The following is a 21,588-nucleotide window of genomic DNA, read 5'->3' as shown; positions in this document are numbered from 1 at the left end:
CTTCACGCTATATCCCGTACAGCAGGTTAGGCAGAGAGAACCTAGTATTAAGACACTCTATTCCCCACTCTCCGCCGAATTCAACCCCGGGGTTTGGCCTTGGTAGAGCGAAGAAATGAAAATATTGATAAATAATATTTCATTTCTTCGAGAGGGGATCGAACCCACCACCGTCGCGTTACAGAACACACCCTTGTGCCTCTACACTACGACGACCCCTTATTGATAATTAATAAGTCCATTAAAACAGAAATGAGGTTAAAGGAGGAAAACATATTCTCATTATTTGCTAAGTCGTCATTAGATATAAAATATTACTCTGTCAATGAACATCAATTCCTCAATATTGTATTCGTACATGACTGACATATAAATATATCAGAGATAAAGGAAGTGAAAGAACTCATCGTACAAATAGGAAATAATTGAGGCCTTAATGCCTCTGTGATTGGTTTGCGGTCGATAAATACAAGAAAATAGAAAGAAAATTACTTTTACTCTTTGTCTTGAAATAAATATAATGCAATATTATAGGTAGAACGAATAAAATATGGAATATAGGGAGATTAAAAATATGCTGACGCTATCAATATCGTAGGTAGGCAAAGCACTCGTTGGCAGCCTCTCGTAACAGCCTTCAGGCCACTAATCGCGGCCCTGGCTGGCGAGCAGGCTTTATCCGCTTAACGCTTAATGTGATTCCACACTTCGATTGAGATATGCAAAAATTGAGCCAAATAAATCCCTTTACAAAATACAGATTCTAAAACTCTGGATGTGCACATTTTTACCTCAGTTCACAGGATGTTATAACACGATTTCAATATTTCAAATGCAACGTAGGATACTAGAATAAACCAAAAGTCAAAATAGTATTTTGTTTTGATGTTATTTAAAATTCGAAATATTTTATGACCATCGTGGCGCAGGGATACAAGGTGTGACTGTAACGCGATAGTTGTGTGTTCGATCCCGACTCGAGAGAATTAACTATTTTATTTATTGATATTTTCATTTCTTCGCTCTGGCACCAAAACAAAAGCACGGCGTTGAGTGCCGCCATTCAACACGCAATGCATCGAAAAAAATAGCGAAAAGTGGCGAACAGTGTCTTAACGCTGCTTACACTTAATAACGTTCCCTCTGCCAATCCTGCTATATGCGGGATACGTGCATGCAAGATGCGTGAAGGTGATTACGATTGATTACTTGAGATATTTGAAAAAAAAAAATAAGTAAGTGTATGGTACGAAGATTATTCAGTCAATAGACTCGCTGATGTAATATTTCCTTCTTGTGACACATTAACGCTCCACCTAAATTGCCTTCCGAAAAGACTCTTCATATAGGTACTTTCCTTTACAAATATGATTTCAGTTTTCTTCCTTTTAAAAGCGAGTTCCCTACGTCATATGTAGCGCTACGACAGTACCTACTGTAGACATACAAGTCGGCTGACTCGCTTCAAAGAGCTTTACAATTTTAAGAAAATATTTGAAATAAATAAACAAGTATTTTTCTTTTTAATTCATAATTTTGCATAATAATATATGAATGGATCTTATGAAAATTTGCGTTTTTAATATGAATTGTAAACTCTATCATGAGAGTTGTAACGTATCTTTAAATTTGAATACCACTTAATATATAGAGGCCCGTCGTAGCGCAGGGGCAAAAGTATGTGACTGGTTGTGGGTTCGATAACTCCCTTATTATTATTTAGTTTTAAATTTATTATTTATTTTGTAAAGACCAGTATAAATATCAATAATTAGGCGTGTATATTATATTTTATTTATTTCTTTATTTAGGGGATTTCTCAGTACTCCAAGTGTCGTTCAATCTCCAGCGGCACACAGGGTATTTTCTCATCCAAGTGTACGTGCCTTGTATTCTAATTGTGGTTCTTTCGTGGGTTTCCTTCTGGATACATCGAGAGGTAGTTAGCTATTTCTATATCTAATTATGTAAAAGTCAGAAATATTATAATTGTACGTATCTTCTTTATAAAGATTTATATCGTAATTTCATTTATTATTCATTGAAAATATTTGTTGCAAATAATTATACACATGGGCGTAGAAATTGAAGGGGCGGGTGCCCGGGCGGGTCCGTGCCCGCCCTTGATTTTTACTAATAAAATAAAATAGAGCCTGATAAAATGAAGATTTTTTTCAGGCTTCTTCTTTATTACGAAATTAAAGTCAAGACATCTCCTGAAAAGTATTTCTAGATACGCCCATGGTGCCCACATATTAACAATACAAAACTGCTAAACGATAAATATTATACTAGTATATAATAATATTATTTTTTCTATATTTTCAAGGCAACGTCCGACCGCGTCGGTCTTGGCATTACAACAGTATTAACTCTCTCTACAATCAGCTTGGACTCGCGTACAGATCTACCGAAAGTGCGGTACGCTACTGCTTTAGATTGGTTCCTGTTGATGAGCTTTTTCTATTGCATCGCCACTTTACTCGAGTTCGCTGGAGTTCATTATTTCACTAAGGTAAATATTGTTTGAATGGTTTTTTCGCGAGGAAAAGCGGATTTTTTTGTCTCTGAAATTGTTAGTAACTTATTATAAAAGTAAAGTGCGTGGAAAGCGGGACAATGTCTGTTCCATTGGGGACTTTTACATTTTGGGCTAAAAATCGGAACATCTGGCAATGCTCATCTCGCATGTAACATGGTAGGCGGAGGGAGCCTAATGTTAAGGCACTCTGCTCCCCATTTTACGGTGAATTCTGGAGGCACTAAACGCCGCGCTTTGCCTCGACACCTGAGTGAACAATGAAAATATTACATATTTCATTTCTTCGAGTGGAAATCGAACCCACAACCTGTCACGTTTACACGCTTGTGCCCCTGTGCCATGATGGGCCTCAATTACTTATTAATGAAAATTACTTTTTGTAAATCTAACAATGGAAACATACCTATTAATAATAATAATTTTTGTTTTATTAAAAATTGGCGGGTTTTATTCCAACTATGTTAAAAAAATGGAAGGTTATGGATATTGTAATTTATTTGTATCTATGTCTTAAGCTTTTGTTTGTTTTGTACATTTAAAATTTTAAACAGGTTGGATCTGGGGAGATCGTGATCGACGATTCTGAATGGGAGGATTTGATTGAGGAAGTCGGAGGAGACGCTTTCGCTGCGCGTCAGCTCGCAGTCCGTAGACGCAGTTCGGCCAGATCCGGCAATAATTTTGTAAGTCTTGTTGGCTAAGTAGATTTTTTTGTTATATTTAGAATTCTTTTCTTTGTTTTGTTCAAAATTTTATTGACATTTTTTCAGCCAAAATTTAGTTTTATATCGCATAATGTAATATTTCCTTTTTTTTAGCTTCACACTGTATCCTGTATAAAACAGGGTAGGCAGAGGGAATCTGGGAACCTGGTGATAAGAATTCCGTTCTCATTAAGACCCAATGCTTCAAAACCTCAACGCCACGCTTTGCCAGAGCGAGGAAGTAAAGATACTAAATACCTTTTTTTTAATTAATATATCTAATTTTAGAGCCTTTCTGCCGCCGCTGATGACCAAGAACACTCCGATGTGTCCCAGCCGGAGCAGGCGTCAGTCCGCCTGACCATGGAGCGCACGACGCAGACGGAGGTACGCGTGCCCCGCTGGAGGCAGCTCCTCTATTGTCTTGCAGGAGACGATCAATATAGACGACAAAGGCAGAGGGAGGCTGGTAATTTTTATTTTTTTCGTGCATAAACCTTTATTAATATTAATTTTAGAATTGGTTTGTAAAATTTTTAAAGTCGATTTCTTTTTATTTTATGGTTTCTAAATTGACAATAATCATTAAAATGTACCTAGCCGAAAGAACTATTACAACATAAATAAAATTACAAATTTTTATATAAAAACTAGTGGGCCCGGACGCGGCTACGCCCGCGAAAATATAAGCCTAAATAGTTAAAATAAGTTAAAAAAATAATAATTAGTGGAGATTTATTATTAGAAAAAATATCTGAGTAACCGAAATGAACGAACAAAAGAAGTAAAAGTAACTAAAGGAAATTCTTCATATTAGAAAAAGTACCTAAAGTTTGCCGTGCGCGCGTACTAAACATTTTTCTATATTAAATAATTATTTATTTTTGCGAACAATATTAAATAAAATCTCAAATGATTAAAATTACGATATTTTAAGTGTATAACATCGGTATAGATAACCGAACTGAGATAAATTAATTATAAGCAGCAAATAATTACATAAAAATTAACAGTAATTCGAAAATATATCAAAATTTACAAAATCATCAAAGTCATCTCGTTCGCGCCCGTTCGCGTCGGTCATACTATTATACCACTCGTAGGCTAGGTCATTTCGAATCAGTTACATCTCCTTAATTATTTATTACAATGTTATACAGTAAACTATAATTTCAATCTAGGTGAAATGCTAAAAGTGACTATTATATTTATTATCAAATTATAGAAATCATCTAATTTTTGTTAATGTATACAAATCTATATCGGCGCGCGTCATGTATGCATTAAGCAAACTCATTTTGGGTGACGTTTTCTTAAAACAACAAACTTTGCAAATCGTTGCTTAGCAACGGCGGTTGTTATAAACATGGCGGAATAAATTGCATGTCAAATTAATTTAATATATTGATATATATAGAAAATATTACAAATCTGAGAAAAAAAAGTATCCTATGTTCATCCCGAGACCCTCAAGTATCTCTATATGTGTATTTTATCACAATAGAATTAGCGGTTTGGGCCTGATTGCGTAAAAGACAGACAGACAGACAGACAGACAGAGTTACTTTCGAATTTATAATATAGGTATGGATACAGTAATTCATAATATCATAATAGTATATCAAGTTTCAAAATAACAATAATAAAAAAATGTCTAAAGAGAAAATCTAATATTTTCTTAAGGCTTTCCTTATTTATGTTCATGTATTCTTTATTTCATCGTAGATCTAATATTAGTAATAGTTTTTAAATAACTATAATCTAAGTATAAGATTTACCTATTACAGGTAATCGAGGCCACATCAACAGTGTGTCTCACATTGATAAAGCTGCTCGCATCCTGTTTCCGGCGTCCTTTGCGTTACTTAACCTATTTTACTGGATGGTCTACGCCCTATCCAACGACGCCTTTGCTTGGAGCGATAATCCTATTAATACACTTTCACATTAAGCTTATTACTTATATTTTTGGACGGACTATGTCTCTAATATATACTTACAAACCTAATGTATCTATTATAATATTAATTATTAATTTTCTTCACTGTACTGTTAGTTGCGTATTTAATAAGTTCTTGTATAAGTTTAGTACACTAACAAATTATAAGCATCTATAATTTAAAATTAAAATTAATTAATGTTTTTAGTAATAATTTAGTATCCTAAACAACATTTTTCAATATTAGGTAAATTATTTCTAAAGTTACCATGTATTAGGGACATTGTATTTAGCACATGCTTAGGTCCAAACTTCAAAGCATTGATTGGTATTAAAATTTCTGTAAATTTCTAATATAAGATTTTTTTTATTTTTTTGTAGCAAGATCCGAATTCTGGAGGCATTGCGTGTTGAGTGACTGAACTCAACGCCACGCTTTGCCTCGACACCAGAGCCAAGAAATGAAAAATATTATTTTATTTCCACAAGATAATGAAACCCACAACTGGTCGCGTTTACAGTCACATGCTTGTGCCCCTGCGCCATGACTGGCTTGTAATATAAAAAAAAATACAGTCGAATTAATAACCTCCTTTTCTTACAGAAGTCGGTTAATAAATAAACATTGAATAATACACCTGCCTGCGGCTACAATATTAACGGTTAGCTGTTTCTTTACATGCTAAAAGGGATCTGTGTCCGTTTTCTCTTCGTTTGAATTTACGGATAATCCTTTCCGGTTTCCGATTCTTTAATTTAAATAAAATTATGATATTTAAATAAAGCTTTAAAATATTTTTAATAGCTTTATTTATCATTAATCACTGGCACATATACATTTTATTTCACTTTTATAAATAATATTCATTACGAAAAATTATACTAGTACTTAATAATTTTAAGCAAAAAAATGTAACATTTTAATAATTAGGAAAGGAAATAAAATCATAATACATAAATAATATCTTGGTTTATTCACACATATTGTATTCGCTTAAGTGTTTGGAAAATATAAAGATTATACAATTGAAAATTATATAATTATATACAAAGTCATAGCAGTTCATAAAAATAGCACTACAGTCATAATAATATTTTAGAGTAGAACAGCTACCACATATATTGTAAAGAGAGCTAATTAAATACCTTTAGGGTACTTCAATTTTGGTCCAACAATAAGATTACTCCATTTTTTTTTATATAGACTTAAGAATATAGTACTGTCGACGAGTAATGGCCGCCCTGAAGTTAGCTGCACATAGCTGCTTATGTTTATTCTAAAAATGTTCTCACTTCCGAGCGAAGAAAGTATTTCTACTCGGATTTCTCTTTAAAAAGCCTAAACTTAGCGGCTACGGCTCGTCGGCCGTACTGTACAGTTAATTATCTGTCGAGCAATGGTAATTTTCGTTTTGTTAGCTTATAACGCTTTAATTACTATATAAAGCTGAAATTAAGTATATGAAACCACTTTATATGATGAATATAAGAATATCAAATTTGTATTTATTATTAAACATGTAAATAATATCGTGACTTTTCTTTTCTTGTAATATCACACCTTTTTGTTACGTTAATAAATCGATAATTTTTTCTAACAATTACAGTGCATATATTAAAAAATATTATATTTTTTTACTTAGCGTTCGAGACTCATTAAATTAAAATGAATATACATTTTTTAAGAACAAAAATTACCAAGGCCCGATATATCAATATTCTTTCATGCAAATCTATTAATAAAAGTATACAAGCAATAACTACTTTCTCGGTGTTATAATTCGGTAAAGGCGAAATAGTAGCTCGAAGAGTTTCCTTATATTGTATTAATATTTTATTTTATTTAGCTCAAACAAGATATTCCAAGGATTTAAATACAAATGGAATGTATAGTAAGGCTTTTATCATAAGTCTGAAGATCTACGTAGATTCGTCAAAAATTCGTCAATAAATTTTATTTATTTAAAGAATTGTATTAATTAATTTAATTAGTTTTTATTTCATAATAATATTAATATGGCAAAATTAAAATTTTAAAAGTCTTCATGATATATTATATATTATTTTAATGTAGATAGTTTATTCGCTAAACTAATATACAATCAGTTGTTCGGAGGATGTCCGGTATCAAACATGTACAGATACAAAATTATTTTAGTATATTTATAATTATCCGTACGGCTTATTAAAATTACAGATAAATAAGGGGGCAAATAAGTAACACTAAGTTCCATTATGACTTTCAATTAAATAAAACTGATTTAGCTACTTGCGCCATTTTCGTTTTATTTATAAATTTTTTTAAGTTATATTAATAGATCACCGCATCATGTAAAATTTTTCCTACGAAATTTGATTAAATAAATATATTTTCTTATTTCCTCTATTAAGTCTTAGACAATAATTACCTAGTCTTAGTTTTTAGAATTCAAATTCATGTTGTTGATTAGTATTGGGAAATAAAGGGGTCCTTTATAGAGTTCAACAATTAATATACTGTCATAAAGTATTTACTTCCACAAAAAATAAATTTTAATAAAGGACCTCCATGGTATGTAGTTTTGTATTTCATATAAAGTAATTAAAACTTATAAATCATATAATAACATGGATGCACATTTTACCTGCGTTCACAGTTTACGCTTTAACTTTACGTGATACACTAAGTATGCTTTTGTTTAAAATATATTAGTGAAAAATAATCCCAATTTAAAGAAAAATAATTGTTAATATAATATTAGCATAAATACCTTTCGGAGCATCATAAAATTTTCGCTTACGTATATGTACATACATACACACACATCACAATATATAGTTCATTAATTCAAATATCTTTAAAAACTTCATTCTATTAATATTGCCCATATTTGATTGAATTTTTAATAATGTAAAAAAATTAAAATAAATAAGATGTTTGTTTTTAATCGTGGCAGATTAAAAACAAACATCTTACATAGCAACAAAAAAATAATTTTTTTTAAGTAAAATATCTAAAGGACTACTTTTATTAACATTTTAGCTAGTTATACGTGTGAGACGTAATAATTATGTATATGTAAAATTTAATTAAATAAATTTGCCATTTCACAATAAACAGTTGGACTGATAGTACCAAACAATTTTCAGACTAGAATTCTGTTCACAGATAAACATATTATGTACAGAAGATTTTTATAATTATATTATATATAATGTTAATATTTTCATTTAAGCATTTTGCTTATTTCCATACAGTGGCAAGGAGTTTAAAGTACAGTCATGTCAACAGTTAATCGTAGTCCATAATAACTACGATAAAGCTCAACAATAAATTATTATTATAATTATTTACGTACGAGTATTACTAACAAGCGGTTACGCCCAACACACAATAAATAGAATTACGTTTCATATCTTACAATATATCAACACACTATTTAATGTATAAATATAAATAGTTAAATCACAGATTCTACTTTCTCCATATCCTTTCTACACATCTTTCTTATCTACAACGAGGTAGACGTTCATGTCGTCTTTTCCCTTAACATATACGCTGCCACGCGGCTCAAAATCGTATTTTGCAGATAAAATGGGTATACAAGCCTCACCCACCTGGATTCGTTTAACAACGCCAGTAGAATCCATTCTCGAGGCTATGTTCACAGCGTCACCCCAAATATCATAGTACAACTTAGTCGTTCCAATTACCCCAGCGGTGACATCACCGAAGTTATAACCAATACGAAGAATAAAATCAAATTCGAGCAAGTCCTGATTGAAGTTGTCGACAACTTTTTGCATTTCTAGTGCAAAATCCATCAGTTGGTAAAGATGGTCATATGTTCCGCGCGAGGAATGTCTCAAGCCGGGATTTAAGCCGCTAGCCGCCATAAAAGTGCTGCCTATTGTTTTAATCTTCTCCACATGTTGAAATTCCGACCTTTCCAACAGTTCATCAAAGTCCGCTATTAACTCATTGAGTACTCGCAAATACTCTTTACCTTTCAAATACGACTCGTCGTACATTTCGTTAAAATTGACTATACTTGCAAATATAATGGCAACATCTCGGTGGTTTTCTGAATATTTCGCTGTATTTTTCAACTGATCGGCAACATGGCGTGGTATAATGTTATGCAGTAGCCAATCAGCTTGGTTTCTCATGTTTTGTACTCTTTGCTTATCACGATTTGCGACGACGTTGCTATAAAAACTCAACCTGTAGCTTATTTCGAATTCCCTGTTAAGGAACCACACTAGTATGAGAAGTAAAGCGACGTCTAAATACAATTCGTTCAGATGCATTTTGTGGTGTACACCTTGAAACTTTCCTGTACCATTATTGATAAAATCTTCAAAAGTATCGTTAACCATATCAAATAAAGATATATTTTGAGCAAGTACTTGTGGGTTTAATGTAATAACGCTAGATAGTAACTGAGCGTTGGCTTCGTGGCATCCGAAAACAGCGAAAAATAGGAATAAGCCAGCATAGATGGTAACCAAAGAGTTTTTCACCAGCCAACTCATTTGAGTGAAATTACAAAAGTGGACAATGCTTACATATAAAAGATACACATATAAAGATTGACCGCCCCTAAGAATTGTCATAGTTGTGTTTTGGCAAGAAAAGTTTATAAGTATAGCTAGTATAGGTAAACTAATTAACAAGCTGCCGGAGAGGTGCCAGGGATACCAATCTGACAGTTTTCTAAATATCTTAACCGACTTCCTCATGGTATCCGTCAGTTCGTGGGGATCGTGTTTCGCCTTCCATTTCAAATAATGTCTATAAATACATAAAGTCATAGCGAGGGCCTCGATGAAGATGAAAAATACAAACCAACCTATCGTATATCGCCATTCGTTATACAAAATTAATATCGATGCGGATACAGCCAAAAATATGATGGCCGATACGAGAATATCTAACGCTGTGTTGAAACGCGACGTAGTTAGAGTAGGAGGGAAGTCTTCACAGTCGTCACTCCTGTGCGCTTTGTCTCTATAGTGTTGCTCCATTTCCGGTATTTTAAAAAACAACGTAAATCTGTTTAATGGCGGCTGCACGAAATAATTAACTCCCGACCGAGCATTGTCTTGAACGCACCGTATTAACTGAAGATCAGATTGCTTCCTTAATTTTTGCAGAGATTGAACCTGTTCCTCATTCAGTGGGGGAGGTAGCCTACTTCTAGAAGGTATTTCATTTACAGAAGACTGACTCGACGTATAATAACCGGAGACTCGGTGTTGCATCATATCCGCTTGAGACGTTGCTAATGCATGGTTGAGAGCGAATATCTGAAATTAAATATGTAATGTTATACAAAATAACTGACTTTGATGCTGTTTACGTAAATATAAACTATTTTGATTGAAAACATTTTACGATGTAACATGGCTCGTTTCTTGTTTAAAATATTTCAAAAGGCGTATAGCATCCGGATGTTTTATGCGCAAATGAAAGTAATAACTCGTTTGAAGGAACCGCCTTCATATATTTTTGACATATCAAAACACGTCGCTAGTTGAACATGCATTAAGATTTTAGATAGATGAAACATTACAGAAATGGGAAAATTCACTTAGCAACTCATTAGAATTGTATTGCTCTAGTAATCATCGAAATGTCTTTCAAAATATATAATAATCGGTACTACTTATATAATTGCTATTACCTCAAAATTTATATAATAAATAGGTAAAAATAAATTAAACATAATAACTAACAGGCATATCACGAATTCTGTAAGGTAAAAACTAGTGATAATTCCTCAATTAATATACGTCATGGAGGCTGGCGGAACCCAACGTACATTATTTAAGCAGACCATTAGATACCCATTTATTTATATTCTTTTGTCACTCAAACGGTTTAAATTATTTTTCGGTATTATAAATATAATTAAAACTATAAATAAAATATACACTTTTTCATACTACAGTACTGAAGACTTTTCAAATTATTATGCACTCTAAATCACAATACACTGTACTACTAAAATTGACTTGTTTCTATATTTTTCTTGTATCCAATATTTTCCATATACTCAACAATTTCGCATAGATCTTTTCATTTAGTCTTGTATGAACGATAATATACTAAAGCGTAAAACACAAGTGCACAGATATTAATATACTACTTAAGTAGCAAATGAACAATTGAAATTAAATTTCGAAAATAATAATAATTCCAAACAATAATAATAAGAATACAATTAAAATAAAGAAAAAAGAAATTTCGGGGTTTTTTAATATATTTATCACTCCACTCTCTGTAAAACAAAGGAGTGTAACTTTAGTGTAAATATATTGGAACAAGTGAATGAGGTGCTATATTTCGGAAGTGTGTTGTGAAGTCAACATGAAAGATACGAAATAGATGTGGAAAAGCGTATTGATTCCGGATACGTAATTAGCCCTAGTAATAAAACGCGAAACCTAAAAAAAGAAAAACAGTGCATTTAGTTAATTGGTACGCTTGTGCCCCTGCGCAACTAAGGCCTCAAAATATAAATAACATTTTTTGAGATGGAACGTAAAAGAAACCAGAAACAAACAAACCTGTTGTTGTATACTAGATCTTCTGCTAGTACTTCTTATTCCGGAGTCCTTGCGACTGTTGACTGAGGGGCAGAGGCTGATAACGTCGTCGTGAGGGCGTGGCGACGGCAGCGGGAGGTTCAACTTGCGATCCTTCGGCCGAATTAACTCTTGGGTGGTTAGTGTTGAGCTACGAGCCCTACAAACTGGCACCTGTGGGATTATCAAATTTTGTAGCTTCGCACTTTTTCCCACATATAAAGGCAAAGAAAACCTAGTGTTAAGACCCGTTCTCTCACATGTAGATAAATATATAATATTCAATATTCCATACTATTTTAATATTGTAATGTCCGAAAGCTTAACAATCAATAATATAAATAACTCCGTTGAACATAATTCAATAAAAAAAATCAAGAAGTTCATTTTCACTGTCAATGTAACAAATGTAACATAATAGGTATATCATTATCTGTGCAATTTTTCCAAAAAGAGAGTAGGCAAAGACCACCTAGTGTCAAGACGTTCCAGTCTTTACTTTTCGCCCGAACTTTAGACATTCTTTGTTCTCCATACAACGTGACATTGGCGAAGTGAATAGTGCTCAACTGGCACGCTCGAAGCGCCATAAATAAAGAACCGAACCGAACCGACATTCTGTATCAAGTGTCAGAATCGAAATTCAAAGCTGCACATATCTTGCCAGAGCGAGAAATGAGAACAATTCCTGCACCCGAATGCGAACCCATAACTATTTCGTTTAAATTCAAGCACTATGTGAAATAGCCACGATGACCTAAATTATTCTTTATTATTTAGCACATTTTTAAAGTATAGATAGTGCTTTTTAAATGTAGACATCGACTGCGCGTGTTATTATTTATAACAAAAATAAATAACTGTGCAGACGTAAACAGGTTATGAAGATTAGAGATTGATCTACGAGCACTACTTGGTGGGAGATCCGATATCGGCATTACCGAGCGTTAATATTAGAATTTGCTAGTGTTTCGCAACATACTGAAACTACTATGAAATACAATTTAGTCTAAAATTTTTATAAAGAATCATCTACATACCTCGTTCCTGTGTTTGTACCTACTAATAACTACATAGTGTGTAATACTAACCTCTATATTCGGCCTGCCATACTGGGATCTATAGCTGCTACTTCTAGCGAAAGGCGACATATTACTTCTAGATTGACTCAAATACGAGCGAATATCAATGATCTCTCTTTCAAAAGATACCATTTCTTGATTATTAGGAATATTTAGCTTACTACTACTTTGTAGAGGCCTGGACTTATTATCCTGAGATTCTATCACTATAGGCACTTGGTGGTAGCCGTTGTTCGATGGAACGACATTCTCGCCTCGTTCCACGAAATGTATAGTTTTGTCGCTTAACTCTCGTTTTTTAAATTCATGCAAAGGTGTGTCCGAGTGTTTCCTCAAGAATTTAGGAACTTTCCAGTTTTTTAGTCTGTTAGTATATTTACCGCAGCTACCTGGAATGCAAGTAGTTTATCTGTTACAGTATATTTTTTATCAAATATCATAAAAGCAAGCATATTTTTTTTTAAAACGATACCCTAATTTCAATATATTTGGCAGAAATAACTACATTATTTTTAATATATGTATACAAAAGCTACTTCACACCGTATCACGAGGAGTTCACGCGATCAACACATTGGGCCATTAAATTTTTTTATAGCTTTTTGTATATTAATGAGTAAGTAATTATATGTATCTTCTAATGGTATATTTGTTTATTTTATATACATGAATTGATGATATCCATCTTCTAATAGATTTACTTTTTATTTTGAAATGTACCTACTTTACGAAGAAGACAAAAAAGCTAATGATGTATATTGGTTTTAATTATACAAAAAAGTAGCATGGTGGGTGATCGAACGAATAGAAAATATAGGTAGCTATTCTCGAAACCAGTAAAAAATATCAGTATTTTTAATATTAAAGTAGCATATAGTAACATACAAAAAAATCGATAAAAATTTAAAAGCCAAATAGACGTGAACTACAATTTTATAAGAAGTGTAAATTACATTACGAGAACGACAGTAGAAAGTAGCCATAAACACATATATAATAATATATTAAAAGAATCGTCGTTGCCATCAAAACTACTTGTTGTTTATCTTATTCGTCATAACTTCATAAGTCATGAGTGGACAGATATTGTTTGAACAAACTATTTATCGAACAATCACTTAGCACACGAGTGTTACTGGAACTATAATGCATATGAATAATTTTGACGCGCCGCTAATAGAAATGTGGGTATGTTAAATGAAACATACACTTTGGAACAGATTTCGATATGTTATTTTAAACAATATGATAATAATGTAAATGATGAAACAGTGATGTAACTGCAAAGTTTCTAAGTGCACACGTAATGGTTGGAGATTCGATTCACAGTTGAGCAAATATAATCTATATATATAAAAGGACTTGTCTATATATATAAAAGGACTTGTCCTCACTGACTGAGGTAAGACGCGCGCACAGCCGTAACCGCGTGTACCATCAGGTAGAAACGTGAAATTTGGACAGATGTTTACTTACGTAATCTGGACATCCACTAAGAAGGGATTTTGAAAAATTTTAACCCTAAAGGGGTGAAATAGGGGTTGAAAGTTTCTAAGGAAAAAAAATGAAATCAGCACCGATATTTATAAAATTTGAAATTTAGATTTTTAAAAGTATTTAATCGAACACGTGTTTCATCGTTTTCTAGAATTCTCCCCCTAAGGGCGCAAATAAGGGGTTGAAAGTTTGTAAATATTTTTTTTAAAATCGCCACCGATTTTTATAAAATTTGAAATCTTAAAAATATTTTATTGAACACATGTTTTATCGTTTATTAGAATTCACCTCTAAATAAGCAAGCGAAGCTGCGCGCGTCCGCTAGTATTTTAATAAAAGAACATTATTTGCCTTACTTAGAAAAAAATGTAGCAATAGATTTTAACGTACCGTTTCTAAAATGGACGGAAACGGAATAACGCGCATAATTTCTTAATTTCCTTCGATCAGTAATTATGTAATTTTTGTTACATACTTTGATTTTTATTACCTACATGACAATTTAAAAAGAAATTGCGGATAGAATTTTACAAATTAAAGAATGATACATAAATAATTCATAAATGGTTGTGTTGATAATAAAATAATTTTTTATTATATATGTATGTACATATAAGGTAAGTGACGGTAACTTCGTGATAGTACGTGGTTTCGTGAGTTTTGCTTCTGGCAAAAATAATAAGCAATTTAAGTATTATTTACGGAAACTATATATTGTTATATAATCTTTATACTTTCAACTGTCTAAAAACTAAGTAACAATATTTTAATGATAAAATTGAGCGTATAGCGACATTTTAAACGCAGAGTTGGCTACAAACTGCATTGTAACGTGTCTGCGATGCTTGCGACCGTAAGACTAGGGTAAGAATTTCTTAAGGTTGTAGAAAGACAAAGGTAAGTTATTCGAATAAAACATTGAATATATGCTTTTTTGTATTCTATAATTAAACATTTTATTGAAAAAAAAAATAGATGGAAGCATAAAATTCTTTTAAAATTGCAATAAATCGATTCACGAAATAGCAGACATTTTATTTATCAAGTGTCCGCTATTTCGTGTTACTACCGAATTAGGGAAATCTTAGATACTTTTTAATAAATTTATATTTATGTTATAACTAAGATAATTTAAATTTAAAGCTTAAAATCAGTTACTGTATTTATTAAAGTTTCTCGTGATCGAAATTCGGTATATGTTTTGTCCACTTAAATTTCTATATTACTATTTTAAAGGTAACCTGAATTGGTAATTTTAAGCTAAATTCGTATAGGTACTGCCAATGTAATTTTATTTTTTAATCAACCTTTATAATTTATTTTTGTGTATTTTATCGAATATACGTGGTTGTTAATGATTACTTTACATAATGTAAAAAATACTGAATAAACAGAACTGCGGAAGTTACTAAAATCAGTAACACGAAATAAGATCCCCTACATTTCATTATTTTCTCTAACTTCGTGACAAATAAATCTACGTAAAATCAGCACATTGACTTCTTTGTCTTTGTTAATAGTGTTTATCTTAGTCTTGTTATAAGTCTAAATAAAGATCTTTTTATTTTTTCAAGAATTTTTCAGGAATATAATATATACCTACTAAACAAAAAACGCCGTACAAACTGGTTGCGAAAATATATAGTTCTATAAACTGGCATACCTAGCTTCAAAAAATTTAACTTGAATTTTGAGTTTTTTTATATATTTTTTATAAAAAAAATATATAAACGTTCAAAAATGTAGTTTAAAACTGAGCTTATATAATTTGTAAATTATAAAAGTTGGGGCTACTCGTGGCGCAGGAGTACAAAGTGTGACTGTAAAACCGACTGGTTGTGGGTTCGATCCCCACTCCAGGAGATAAAAATAGGAATAGTATAGAAAATAGAAAATATTTATTTAAATTTATATTTCAGGCAAAGCACGGCGTTGAGTTGTGCCACTTAACATGCTGTGACTCCGGAATTCCGCAGAAAGTGGGGAACGGAGTGTTTTAAAAACACTAGGTCCCTACCTATCTACCTACCTACCTATCTACCTACCTACCTACCTAGGCCTATCCTGCTGTGTGCGGGATACAGCGTGAAGATGATTTAATTTGATTTTTTTTTTTTATGAAAGTTTTAATGTCGTTAAGCTTATCTACCTATTTTTTTTTATTTACAAATTCTTTACAATCCAAACCAATAAAGGCGTTAATTTTTTTTATTATAAAACCTCACTTGCGAGGTAAAAACTTGTGACCCGAAATAGGGGACACAAACTCACGAAGTTAGAAACAGAGCTAAATTTTATCACGAAGTAGGGTTCAAATTAGAGGTCCACAAATAAATTAATATAAAAATTAAGGTTAAGTTAAACCGCATAATTCACACATTAAATTACTGCCAAAAGACCCACTTTGATCACACTAAAATTTGCAAATTCATATAACCTTTAATAATGTATTTACAATAGTTTAAAGTTATGAGAGCCTTAAACTGCCGAACTCCCGTACATTTACCTTAATAGAAAATCGTTACAACCAGTATCAACACTTATAAATAAAAATCATGATATTTTTATCTTAGCCTAATGGAACATTGAATCTTTATCGTTTCTTCTTAGAACAAGATAACATAAAACAGCTGGAAAACAATAAGAACTTTATAGTTCACGGTCATTGCTATCATTTAAGATGGATCTTTAATAAAATTGGTAATTTCCGATTTATCACGAGTTGTAAAGCAAAAATATAGCAAACCTTACACGAGCACTACTCTATAGGACATAAATCGAAGTAAGTTTAATTTTTTTTTATTATGCGTATAAATTTTTAAACTTATTTAGGTTAGGTCGTACTGGTGGCACCTAGACAATATTATTAATATTATGAAAAATAAACTTCAAATACATCTATTGCGTTATTTCTTATTTTAAAGCATTTATAGTGTCGTGATGCTTTGGGAGCATCACCTTCAAGTAATTAAGAGCCTCATATCTTATCTGTGAGTAATGTCTTGTACTGATAACTAAGACATTTAATAAATAAAACTGTGGCTTAGTCTATATTATGAACAATTAATTTATGACAACAAAAACCAGTAGCCTTATCCGCTCTTGCGATATATTATCCCCTCAATTATGCAGGAATTGACGATAAATATTTAGAACTAATGGTTTATTTATATTTTTGATATTGATATTTATATACAAGTAATGGGCAACAAATATTTGGTCATATTTGACAGTAATATAAGTATTTTTATTTTTTTAAATTTAATTTATAAACACGATTAAATGATGATCAGCGATACTATAAATTAAAACAAAAAATAATAATAAAAAAAACCAAATCGATTAGTATCTAATAACCTGTCGCATTTATAGTCGCACGTTTGTGCCCCTGCGCCACTACTAGCTCCCGACTATGTAAGTATTTAGGTTTAAAATAAAAACTTACTTACCTACTGACGTCGGGCTCTTAGAGGAATTGTCGCTCCTTTCTGGGAAACCTTTCTTTTCGTCTATTTCTGTATCTGAATCCAATATGCTCGGCAAAGAGCTAGCTTTGTTACGAAAATTAAAAGGGCTCGGGGATAGGAAATTGTTTGTATTTTTATGATCCTTCTTATTGCGTTTTTCATCTACTTCGCTATGTTTGACCGGTGCAGTTGAATGATTGAACGACAAAACGGATTGAGGAGACACTGCGGGGGATATAATGAGCCGGAGACTGACTGGATTGGTGGGAGTGACACATTTCTCGTGGTCGTATGGAGAACTCATTTGTCGACTTTCAATGAAGTAGGTTTTATGACCTAAACATTTAAGGGCACATTAGTAAAAGGTAGCTAAATACCAGCATGCGAATGTAATTGGTATTTACATACCGAAAACTTCATCTCCCTCCTCTAGCACGTAAGAGCCTCCAAGAAATTTACTAGTCTCTTCGGAAATGTGAACGCGTCCAGGTTTTCCTGTGGATTCCATTTTATTGGCAAATGTCACATCGTTACTCCAAACATCGAATTTGAATCTTCGTGTACCGACAATGCCACACAGTACTGTTCCCGTATGTACACCCACTCTCATGTTGACACCTTCGTTACGTTCCCTGTCGAACTCTTGTATTGCATCAATCATACCTAAAATATTTACTTCATATAAATTAATTTCCTATTTATTTATGTGTTTTATAAGTATTATTAAACTTCCTTGTATACAATTAAACTTTATAAAAAACTTTGCTTGAGCAGGACACGCTAGAAATATAAATTGTTAACTAACATTAAATCTTCTTATTCATTTACTTTCGCACAGTATAAAGCTTTAGCATTTGATAGCTAAGCTTACAATAATGATAATATAAAAATATGAAAATAAATGCCTAATATATACATTATGTACAAAATCATTTTCTATAAGTGCTTACCGAGGCCCATTTCCACGCAGCAAGTTGCATGGTCAGGTCTGGGTTCCGGACAGCCGGACACGCAATAGTAGCAATCCCCCAAAGTAGATATTTTCTCGCATCCATGCACCAAACACAATTCATCAAATTTTTCAAACAAATCATTCAATATATTTACTAATTCCTCAGCACCTTTGTTACTAGACATTCGCGTAAAACCAACAATATCAGCAAAAAGAATGCTAACATTATCCATCGAACTCATATTAAAAGGTCTAAATAATGATTTAATGTCCGACGCCCCAGGGTTTGAAGTTCGCGGATTTAAAGGATCGTGAGTTTTGAAACTGGTTTCCGTTTCTAAAACTTGTTCTTCCATTAACCAACTGGCGAGTTTCGGTGGCATCACAGAATGGATCATTTTTTCCTTTAATTGCTTTTCCATTTCCAGCTGCCTCCTCACGAGCAGGCTCTGACCTACTTTCATAAACGTGCCCCGCATTCTAACAAATGTCATTAAATAAATATGTACGCCAATAATGTGCACACATAGTTGGAGCAAAATTCTTACAAACATTCCTGGGAATTGCCAATCTTGTTCAGATAAGTGCAAAATGATGTTCAACACTTCAAACACCATTGAGTACACGATTCCAATGACAACACATACAAACAGGGGTAGTGGCGTCAGAGTATAAATAATCAATAGAATTTCAATACACATAGTAAAATGTCCCGATTGACTAATATCAGCCGATTGAGAAAAGTCATCTTCAAGCTGTGTGGTCAATGTTACTAGAGAAAGGCTTAGAGTACACAGAGCGAGTGCCATAATTAAAGATAGCTTGGAGGTGTATACTTTGTAAACATTTGTAAAGGTAACGAATAGCATTACACTTGTTATAACAAGGACACCGGCAAATATAGAACACAGAAACTGCCATTTTACAGTCACACCATTTAAGCCAAGAACCACAAAGTAGATAAACCACGATATAGAAAATATCAAAATGTACAAAAGTGCAAATCTGAAAAGAAAATAACGACACTTAATACATTAAGAAAAATAAAAAAATGTGTATATTATAGCTATTTAAACAAATGAAATGGTAGCAAGCCAAATATAAAATATACAAGTACACTCAAATAAAATAAGGCCCACATTGAGTTATTACATAAAAACTGGTAATTCATTAGCTACTAAATATTAATTGAGAAGCCTAGCATTATTATGTCATATTTTTTGCATTCCTTTTCTCATTCTCTATATTCCAATATAGCTTAACAATACTTAAATATATTTTTATCTTATGAATCACCAGCAACAACTATGATTGATACAATATAATAAAAATAGAGTGGGTTTTATTTTATGGTTGCAGACCATAAATGTATATGTTCGTTCTAACCTGAATCTTAATCTTATCTGTCTAAAAGAGCTACTTCTATATTGTCCTTCCAAAATCTTAGAATCGAATCGTGGATTCCACCAGGTACCAGGGGCAGCTCTTTCAAATGCAATTGGTATTGCGAAGCCACAACAATTTGTTGTTTTGTTATTATGTGCCAAGTATGCCTGTACATGTGGCGCCAAACGAATTTGAGCATCTTCTCCTTCAGAACAATCAGCGTCATGTTTGACATCAAACTGTTCAGACTCATCATTACAAGCAACACATCCACCTTGAGCACTCATTGTTTTTTTATTTGCTGTATCACATTACATTCCATTTTTGCTTTAGCAAACATCAAATTATCTTACTTTATGTTTATTCTATAAAAAGAATAATAGGTGTATATAAATAAAAAAACCTTTATTCATTAGTTAATCATAACCATATTTTCAAGGACTCCTTACATTAATATAAGGCTTTTGTAAGGTTTTTAATGGGTAAACTGTAGCAGAAAAAATCTACTTCAACTTGAACCTATTCTGCACTAGATGAACAATTTTTTTAAACTTGTATGATGTATCCTGCATATAAGAAGGTAGAAAGAGAGAACCTAGTGTAAAGACAATTGTTATCCTACTTTCTGGCTAATTTTCAATCCATTCAAGACTTCAATACCATGTTTTCTCTTTTTTCTTATCTGATCTGAGAGGAAATGAGAATCATTCATTTTCATTCCTCAATAGAGGGGTATTCACAACAGTCACATTTCAGTCAGATGTTAAACTATTGCCTCACATAATTTAAGGACGACAATATTTATTATACCTACATATATAAGTATTTATATCAAGTTTTCTAAATAGATTATTTAAATATTTATTATGCCATAATATACCATGATAATCTATAATATAAATAAACATATGTGAAAAATAAAAATAATAATTAATGATACTTTGTAGATATTCAATTACTTTTTGCTAAATCAAACGTTATTTTTGCTATAATCATTTAATTTTTTTAAGTAATACAACAAATACACACTTTTTTGTATTTTGTTTGATTTTGTTTTACATTAAAAATTACATTAATAAAGTTAAAGAAATAAAAATATAATTATATATATTTTATTTTTGTCACACATTAAACAAATATGCTAAGTAACATTATATTGTACTGCTCTATTTTTATGAATTTTAATTTTATGCAATATTTGTCTAGTGAATAAAATTGTATAAAAGGTCTGTTTTATAATTACACACTTACCATTTTCAGACCAAGGTTATATTTTCTTAACTTTGACCACTAGCACTGCTTAGTTTATAATAGTACACGATTGATGCACAGTAAAACAAAAAAAAACATTATAATTTCTGTGATTTCATTGCAAATTTAACTACGAAGCTGTTTATCGTTTGCAAACCTTTGCCTACTTTATCAACTACTCTGATATGACAGAAAAGC

General features: G+C 32.0%; 2 protein-coding genes across 2 annotated transcripts in view; one reads left to right on the top strand and one right to left on the bottom strand.

The window, feature by feature from the left end:
- The window catches only part of LOC146530112 (gamma-aminobutyric acid receptor subunit alpha-2), a 21,853-nt gene extending 15,709 nt beyond the window's left edge, over positions 1-6,144 (top strand). Inside the window, exons 7-11 of the mRNA XM_085200440.1 lie at positions 1,812-1,939; positions 2,330-2,515; positions 3,094-3,225; positions 3,535-3,715; positions 5,034-6,144. Coding sequence (XP_085056566.1) covers positions 1,812-1,939; positions 2,330-2,515; positions 3,094-3,225; positions 3,535-3,715; positions 5,034-5,197 — 791 coding nt within the window. The 3' untranslated portion in view covers positions 5,198-6,144. The remainder of the gene's footprint in view (positions 1-1,811; positions 1,940-2,329; positions 2,516-3,093; positions 3,226-3,534; positions 3,716-5,033) is intronic.
- On the bottom strand, positions 6,141-21,588 carry Ac13E (Adenylyl cyclase 13E). Its single transcript, XM_085200438.1, has 8 exons — positions 21,391-21,588; positions 20,140-20,504; positions 18,752-19,758; positions 18,210-18,464; positions 17,784-18,137; positions 12,847-13,226; positions 11,738-11,929; positions 6,141-10,474 (listed from the first exon to the last, which is right to left on the bottom strand). The coding sequence occupies exons 2-8, from the start codon at positions 20,424-20,426 to the stop codon at positions 8,660-8,662; spliced, it is 4,290 nt and encodes a 1,429-aa protein (XP_085056564.1). The 5' UTR covers positions 20,427-20,504; positions 21,391-21,588; the 3' UTR covers positions 6,141-8,659.

This window comes from Heliconius melpomene, chromosome 17, assembly GCF_056956725.1.
Source record: "Heliconius melpomene rosina isolate 202511_hmr_F chromosome 17, ASM5695672v1, whole genome shotgun sequence".
Classification (NCBI taxonomy): Eukaryota; Metazoa; Arthropoda; class Insecta; order Lepidoptera; family Nymphalidae; genus Heliconius; species Heliconius melpomene.
Note: the sequence above shows the minus strand (reverse complement) of the source record. Positions and strands in the feature narration are given on the sequence as shown.

Excerpts from the sequence above, each read along its gene's own strand:
- Ac13E (XM_085200438.1), bottom strand. The coding sequence starts at position 20,426 with ATGAGTGCTCAAGGTGGATGTGTTGCTTGTAATGATGAGTCTGAACAG. Across the intron at positions 18,465-18,751 it reads CTGCGTGGAAATGGGCCTCG|GTATGATTGATGCAATACAA; the intron begins GTAAGCACTTAT and ends TAAATATTTTAG. Across the intron at positions 18,138-18,209 it reads GGAGGGAGATGAAGTTTTCG|GTCATAAAACCTACTTCATT; the intron begins GTATGTAAATAC and ends TTAAATGTTTAG.